This window comes from Caloenas nicobarica, chromosome 2 (genome assembly GCF_036013445.1).
Source record: "Caloenas nicobarica isolate bCalNic1 chromosome 2, bCalNic1.hap1, whole genome shotgun sequence".
Lineage (NCBI taxonomy): Eukaryota > Metazoa > Chordata > Aves > Columbiformes > Columbidae > Caloenas > Caloenas nicobarica.
In genome coordinates, this window is record NC_088246.1 from 150,022,752 (window position 1) to 150,031,797 (window position 9,046).

At 39.2% G+C, this 9,046-nt stretch overlaps 1 protein-coding gene across 1 annotated transcript in view; it reads right to left on the bottom strand.

The window, feature by feature from the left end:
- The window catches only part of EIF3H (eukaryotic translation initiation factor 3 subunit H), an 89,221-nt gene extending 80,175 nt beyond the window's left edge, over positions 1 to 9,046 (bottom strand). The window contains exon 1 of the mRNA XM_065629100.1: positions 8,899 to 9,046. Coding sequence (XP_065485172.1) covers positions 8,899 to 9,018 — 120 coding nt within the window. The 5' untranslated portion in view covers positions 9,019 to 9,046. The remainder of the gene's footprint in view (positions 1 to 8,898) is intronic.

Genomic DNA, 9,046 nt, shown 5'->3' on the forward strand with positions numbered 1-9,046 from the left:
CTAAATGCCTCACTAGAGCACACTTACCATGACACTTAGTAGATGCTGAATGCACCAATGCACTCTTACAAATCATTTAAAGTTTGTGCTCTGTTAGCAAGTATACCTGCTACCCATTGACAAGACACACTGACATTTTAATCCTAAAATCGCCATGATGTGGGTACTTAATCTATTCCAGGTTAAGAAATCTCAAAGGACATAGTGTCTATATTTAAGAATTAAATCAACAGCAAGAATAAGAGTTCACAAATTAAAAAAAAAACCTAAAAAATAATAATTAAAAAAAAAGTATCTTCCTTGCTGGAAGAAACCACTTACGGATCCAGAACAGGGAGAACCCTAGATTAGCAAACCAGCAGCAAAAAAAATAATATTTTTTTTTTTAAATTTTGCTTTAAATAGAAACATGCCAATGTAAAAAGAGGCATAAAGAACACAGAAGAACAGATTGTGTACTTGGAACACTTCATTCAACTCTTTACCACATTGATTTGTACCACTGTTACTCTGGTAACCAACAAAGGTAACTCATAAAATCCAGCAGGTCAGACACTGTGGGATATTTTCCATCAAGTGCTATTAACTGTCCTGCTGAAGTGTCACGAACAAGGCAGCCAGCTGGGGAAGAAGGGGTGAGAGAGCCAGCGCAGTGTGATGCCTCAGAACTTCACTGGCTCAACTTCACTAAGCCTGAAAATTGGGAAATCTTTATTCCAAGGAGATTCTTCCCCTTTCAACTTGCTAGTACACATCAACGCTTTCTCTTCTGAATGTAAGCACAGATTATATGTCAAAAGTTCCTGTCTGGTTAGATGCATGTAGCTCATAGTACCTGATGATTAATAGAAAGTATATACATATCACCCAACTGTTAAAAAAATGCTTCTATCATCTCCATGGTTCAAGGTATCCATGAACACATCAAGCTAGGATTCAATTCCCACACTAACTCTCAGTGCCAGCGTAATCTGATCTAAATTTTTAGGGAAACATGTCAAAGAAAAGTCAAACAGATTGAACTTCAACTTAAAGTTCCACTTGAACTCCTCTGGAGGACACACAAAACACAGTGCAGCCTGAAGGATATTATATCCTGAAATTCTGTTTCACAGGTCTGCAATGTCAAGAAACTGTACAGAGAACAGCAGGCAGAACACACAGCCTGGCGTTCTCGCAAAGTCTTCAAAAAGGGTAACAGAGAAGGCAAGAAACTACAATAAAAGCTAGGAAAAGCACAATCTTCACAACTTAAGAAATGTCAAAGATTTTTAGCCAATTCAATACAGGCTTCACTGTTATTCCCAGTAACTCAAATACCATGGAAATTGACTGCTTTATTTCCAAGAGTGCCAAAAGTTGTCATTTTAAAAAGTGCTTAAACAAACATTTGCAAGATGAGTCTTAAGAACTGATGGTCAGTACACATGGTACCTTATTTCATTTACTATGACCAAACATATTGTACCAAAGAGCTCCTCACCCAAGAAGCCAACCAGCTTTCCCTGTGAACAGCTGGGGAGATAGTCCTTCCTCTCTCTCATAAGCCTTTAGGACAAAAATGGCTGGTAATAAGAAAACAAGGCACAAGCAACTTAAATACCATAACTGTGAGTAGAGTAACTATTGAAAAACAATTCAATAATGTTAGGGTGTTTTTAAAAACATAGACTAGCATGTTTTTATCTATGGTAAAAAAAAGCCCTCTACATACCATAAATGAGAATACAAACCATTAGGCACACTACACCATCACCAAATCAGGGATGATGTAACCAAGCTGAGAGTAATAATCTTTGATTAAATCAGTCATATCTGACACAAGAGAAGCATCTGCACGATAGCACACTGGTGCAAATACAAAGGCAGACAAGGCCTACAACTTCTAACCATCTTCTTGACATATTTATGTTTTAGCCAATGAATGTTTGTATTTAAAATAAATAAACTGACAAGGATATCTTAAGGTTTAACATAAGTTCTACACAAATTTTAATAAGTACACCTAAACACATATTCAAAGACTCACAGAATTAAGTACCTCAAACAAATATTAATACCTAATACTACCTGGCATTAGAAGATCATCTTGAGTATTAACACGGCCTCCAACCCTCACCTCAGAGTTTGATGGCCTGAAGATTCAGGTAAACCTCATCCACTGCTGTCCATAAAGGCTTCTGTTGAAAGCTCCAGCAATATCCTTTAACTATAGGATGGTAATTGGTTACCAGTATTGAGTCTTTCCACATTAGCAGCTATGAAGATAAAGAATAGAAACCTATAGTCGTTTTGAGAAGCCTACATAGCTTTTACTACTTTCTACAATATGTAAAATTTGTGTGCAATGAGTGTAAGTATAAAATGACTTAATATGCAGTACTTTAATAAAAAAGGAAACATCATTCCCAGGAATGAAATAATAAGAGCAATGTGCATATTAATGCTTTAGCATGTTGTTAAAGCTCCAAGTATGTTGAAATGCAAGAGCAATGTATAAGAAAACTTTATTCAGTCAGTCAACACTGTGTTCTCCAAAGCATTACTAGGTATAAATTTTTTAATGCATACATAACTTCGAGGAGTTAGGTTTTTAAAAAAGAAAAAAAAAGTCATATATTGGTGCTTAAGGATTTAGCCGGATAAGAAATTATTTTCCTTTACTTTTACTCTCCTTCCCAGAATATCCTCATGCAGAGGATTTGCAGAGAATGAAACAGCATACTTCCATCTGACTACTCTGAAGGCAAATTTGATTAATAAAAAACACTTATTTGGCCTAGCAGCCAGCACACTTGCCTTGCTAAAAGATCCCAGTCTCCCAACACACAGCTATATTATTTTCCCAAAAAAAAAGTTTCCACATACTCATTATATACATACTAGTGGTCAAAAACAACCCATAATTCACCACATGGAGTAGCCCTAGTTTTTAATTTTAGTTCATAGATACATGTATCTTTCCTTTTGTAGATTAACACAGGTCACTTGACTGTACAGGTAGGTACTCATAAAATTGTCACATCTATTCAGCTAACCTGAAAATTTCTTTCCATTCAAAGGAATAACTACTGCTTAGGTTCTAAAACCTATCAGCTTGCAGTCTGAAATTTATTGCACCTTCCTGAAGGAAAAATATATCACGTCAGTGAACCAAATCTGATTAATTTCAGTAGCTAATTCCAAAAAGATTCAGCCCCCACTAAAGAATTCCTAGAAGTACAACAAACAAGAGTCCATCAACACCTCTTGCAAAAAAAAAAAAAAAAAAAAAAAAAGAAAAAAAAAAAAAGAAAAAGGTAAGCAAATTATGGCATTGCTTTACATTTATTTCAGAGAGCACGTGATAATTATTACCCCTTTGGGAAGATCCTGAGAGTGGCTTTTGAGGGTCATACAACTGTGAAACTGAAAATCCAGCAAGCTTATAAGCATTGAAGAAACATCTCACAAAGTCATGTACAACCTAGTCTAAACTACACCCATGGATATTGTCAGAAATCTAGAAGTGTTCAAGCTATAATATGGTTCTTTTACATACCTGGACCCAACTAGCTACACAAAAAATCAGAAGGGTCTGCACCAAGTGTAATAAATGCTACACTTTACAACATTTGTTGTATCTGTTGATACCCAGCAGGATAAACAATGGGACAATCTGCTGCACATGAACAGCTGGGAAGAAAGCCCAGGTTCTTTCGTTCCACGCATTCCTCGCACACACGCCAGAGCTGTGCCACCCTTTCTCCCCTCTACAGAAGCTTAGAAAAAGCCTATGTTATATATCCTTTATTTCAATGAAAAAGTGAACAGAGACAAAATTTCATTATCTACAAGAGATTCCTCGATGTCTGGTCACGATCACAACTTTTCCACTTAAATACAGTTGCAGTCAACCGGGAATGCAGCCGGTACATCTGGAAATAGCTGCCCTGCTCTACCACCAGGCAGGTGAGAATATGCAGAAGCTCCAGAACTAATAACAAACCAAAGTAATTTTTAGTCTTCATAGGTCTGAATTCTCTTTAAATTTACATTCTCAAGTGGCAAAAGATGATCACAGAGTGATCTTAACCCTGTACTTCTTTTCAAATGCAACTACAAAGCAGTTAGAGGTGACCACATCAGAAACATACGTTCCAATACAACACTGAGTCAGTAGAATTATTAGCCTAGTTTCCTACAGAAGGAAAACTTACAGGATTTCCATGCTCATATATGTTCTTCCACTTGTACTTCCAAAGTTGCTGGTGGTTTTACTAAACTTAAGAAACTAAACTTCAAGAGAGCTCTGTTTCTTTTCTCCATGCAAGCAGATAGCTGAGTAAAGAGACTATTTGAAGACTAAGCTCACTCACATTCTAAAAATGCCTTCAGAAAGCAAACCATACAATAAAAAAGCTTACGGTTCTCCAAATGGACAAATAGCTTTAAGAAGGTATGAGCTTTAATTAGGTCCAAAAATCTACTGCAAACCAAGCTGCAAAGATCCATTCATGCTTTTTTTTTTTTTGGTTCTTATATTAAAATCATAATTTGTTCTTCTGTGCTTATCACAGATGGACACTCATTATAAAATTTACAATTACTGTTTCTAAGAACTCCAGAAGGCATTTAAGAGTCTTCATGAAGCTCCTTGTAGTCATAATCATCATACATTTGAGTGATCAGGTTACGTGCTAATCTCTCAAAAGAGCAGAAATATGAAAAGGCTGCTTACCCACAGACATACAGGAAAAAAAAAAAAAAGACAAATATCCTGTGCATGTGATCCCCACTACTGTGAACAGAAGTTTTCTTTGGGCTACTTGAGTGGAGAGAACACAATGGAATCTCCATTCAAATTTCTAAAACAGGAAGCAAAGACAACAAAATGAGATATATTGCACTCATCTTCTGATCTTTTAATCAGGATGGCCAAAAACAAATACGTGAAATCTTACATCTCATCTGAAAGAAAAAGTACATTACAAATATGAGTTTCTGGAGGATTTTTTTTTTTACCTTGCAATTTCTAATTTCTTAGAAAGACTAGACCACCTACACTGGAAACTGCTTTCACTATAGATTTATTCACATATAGTTTTTCTGTCACAGTGCTATATCAACAGAAGTTCAACATAAAAACTTAAACACGTGGCATAATTTTTTATCTTCACCAACACAAGCTGGATCAGCACGAACGCTTTATGATGGCATAAACCAGTGACATATTAGGACTTTCCATAATATGCAACTAAAAGCCTGTTATCTCTTAGTGGTACAAAGTCTTATATAGAGTACATATCCCTAATCACTAGGGATGAGTGAAACACAGTGATATGTAGAACAATCATAGGCTGCCACTACTCATCTTTATTATTAAACAAACCCAAAGCAAATCACAACATTGTCTTAAAAGGAATAACAGAAATCTTGTATTTTTATTCATCACAGTCTAAACTGCAATACCCGCTCGGTTCAATAATCCAGAAGATGACCATTTCCAAGAAGGGAGCACCTCAAAGACGCCTTATTTAACAAATCTCTTCAACATCAGTGGCTCTGAATCCACATGCCATCAGTGCCTCTTTCTGTGTTGTAAAAGCAACTGGATAGAGTCAATTTTCTTTGATATTGCAGTCGTTCCTTGTATTCTTGAGCTGGATGAAAGATACCACCCACTTCTGCTTATTGTACCTTACAAAAGACATTCTTAATTTGAAACTGCCCATGTAACTGTATACACTGATAATCTGTCTGCTACAGATCTCTCAAAAATGATTCAGAAAATAAAACCATGCTCAAGCTATCAAGAATAGAATAAAATACTTGGAATCACATAATGATGCTGACACAGTAGATAGCCGTACGTATCATTTGATGACTGATACCCGAATTATCTAGCAGAAAAGCTGACAGAAAAAGGTACAGACTTGTATTTTCCCCTCCTTCTTGTCAAACTGTAAAGACTGGAAATCTACATTCATATTTAATTTCAGAAGCATTTTATAAACAAGCATTCAGGAACATCAATCAAGTTATCAAATATCTCCAGTTCTCCCTCAATCTTCCTAAATTTTGATGCTATTATTTTTGTAGAATACTCAATAGTACTAACATTTTTTAAAGTTATATGAATTTAGCCTATCTTATTAGTTAGGGTTTCATTCATAACTGAAAGTTAGCTTTTACTCTTGCCATGGCAGTGCTTTTTATTTTACTACTGTGTTACCTGAAATAAAACTGTACTTGATCTAAATCCAAATTACACCATTATGTAACAAAATAAGGAATAAGTCAGATTAAAAGAAGTTAACTACAGGATGCTCTATAGTTGCACCAAATTTAAAAGGAGGCCAGAAAAGCAGGTATTGCTGCAGAATTATGTAATATGTTTTAAGCTAACATACTGACATTTAGAACTTCTCTTCATTACTAATATTTTATTTTACTGTTTCCCTGAAATAACAAGCTTTCTAAAAGTATGTTCACACTCTTACACATACAGAAGACTGATGCATCTTCTATTTTGCACACACAGACCTAAAAGCAACATCTATCGCACGCCTTTGCTTTCAAAGCAGTCCCATTTGAAAGGATTGGTTATGTCACTGCCAAGAGATAAGGCACCAGTGGAGAGAACGAGATCGCTAACTGACCTGACACCCACCAGTTTTGGCACATGATCACCCTGGTCATCATCAAGATGACTGATGAAGTCTTGTTACTTTGTGAGAGCACAGATGAGACATTCAAATCAGCAAGATATTAGAATGTTTTAGCAGAATTTCAGTAAGATATTCTAAGGACTTGCAATGGGAGCCACTTCATTTGCAAAGCAAGCAAATTTATGCAAACACTTCACCACAGTTGTCATGAAGTTTGTGAATGACACTGGCTGTCCTGAGAACACTTTGCATAAGATCCATTGGGAGACATCTTCAGCAGGTGGAAAGGTGAAAGCTTTCCACTGTTTTCAGTAAGTTACCTTCCTCCATACAGACTCCATGCAAGAGGCACCACTGTGCCGTACCAGAAGAATACACAATGGAGAAAAGAAAAAAAAAAAAAAAAAGGCATAAAGCAAGAAGAATTCACAGGTACTTGTTGGACTGTCAGAAGCAGCCCATCAGAGCCACTCACAGCTGATCTGAATGAATAGTAGTTCACAAAGCAGATTACACATCTGGGAAGGAACAGTTTTGAAACATCTGCTCTCTTTCTTTCATTGAAGCAGGAACAAAAGGAATCCAATTTAACAGTTGTTACTAAGTCCAAAACTGATAAACCAGGTTTTATACCCACAGAAATGGAATTAAAGGCGCCAACCTGTATCCTGCTCTTAACTATTCCCTTTTTCGTTGTTCTCTCAAACTTGCTAATAAAAAGCCACACACATACCACTGTCCATTTGGCTCTAACCTGCTTGCAACAGCAGCAGTCTGCTGTCAGCTCCTACATTTTTAGGGCTACATTTCACAACTGGTCAGTTTCCACCACTCTTTGAAAACGCTATGTGCACCAAAGGCACAGATATGCACACAGTTGAACAGAATACTGCAAAAATCCACTAATGAATTCAAATATTCTCTTTCATAAGAACCACAACAGACAACTAAGTTACTCTTTCTCTTCCCAAACATTTACTATACTGTGTAACTCCAGGATAATGACTGGAGACTATCACTAATAAACACTGAGTAGGCTTCAAAGCTTGCCCCAGAATTATGATCTTCCTTCTCATTACCAGTACACTGACTCCTTCATGCTTCAGCTGTACATTGTTCCAGTGACACTTGGGAAAGACAATGAAGAAGTAAAAAACAATGCTTCTGTCCTTAAGAAGCTCAAGTAACTATTTTTGCTCACTCTGTGCATTGTGAGTAGTATCCATTGTATGAGACATGAACTGACACATGCACAGAAACATAGAATCATTTCGGTTGGAAGAGACCCTCAGGATCATCGAGTCCAAACATAACCTAACTCCAGCACTAAACCATGTCCCTAAGAACCTCGTCTATGCGCATTTTAAGCACCTCCAGGGATGGTGACCCCACCACTTCCCTGGGCAGCCTGTTCCAATGCCTGACAACACCTTCCAGGAAGAATTTTTTCCCCAATATCCAATCTGAACCTCCCCTGGTGCAACTTGAGGCCATTTCCTCTTGTCCTATCACTTGCTACTTGGGAGAAGAGACCAACCCCCTCCACGCTACGACCTCCTTTCAGGTAGTTGCAGACAGCGATAAGGTCTCCCCTCAGCCTCCTTTTCTCCAGGCTGAACAGCCCAGGCTCCATCAACCAGTCCTCATAAGACTTGTGCATCCAGCAGCAAAGCCCAGAACGCACTTTAGTAGACACTATTTCACTTAAGGTCTGCATGGATCATCCCTATTAGGGTGGCTTCATTTTCTGCTATACCTCTTCAATCCATCAATTTGTTTCTTATTAATAAAAAATGGCAGGTATTCGCAGTCCTAACAGAGAAGGTAAAAAGCACAACAGATGAAGGAAAACCCCACCGCGCTCACCACCTCTTACACCTGTGCAGTTTCCAACAGTCTGAGCTATGAAAGATGGGAACAGAAAACCCGGGCACCAGGGCAGCGGAGCTGAAGGAAAAACGGGAATGTTTAAAAGCAACTAATCCCTGCCCCGTCCCTGCGCTGACACCGGCTGGGAGCCACAACCCGCCTCCGGGATGGGCCGACGGGGAGCCCGGCCGCGGGGTGGGGAGCTGGGGGTGGAGGATGGCACCGCTCCGGCCCGTCGGTTCGGACACTGTCCCCGGGGCGGACACCGGCCCGGCCGCGGCACCGCCCGCACACGGGACCGGGCCCGCCGGCGGCTCCACGCGGCCGCGGCCGCCCCGCCCGCCCCTCCGCCAGCGGCAGCCCCGGCCCCTCCGCTCACCAGCCCGTCGATCTGCACTTGCTTGACGGCCGAGTCCCCCGTGGCGGCGGCCTTGCCTTTGCCCTTGGAGGCGCCGAAGCCGCTGCCGGCAGTCCCGGAGCCTTCCTTGCGCGACGCCATCTTTCCCCTCGCACCGGCCGGAAAGGGA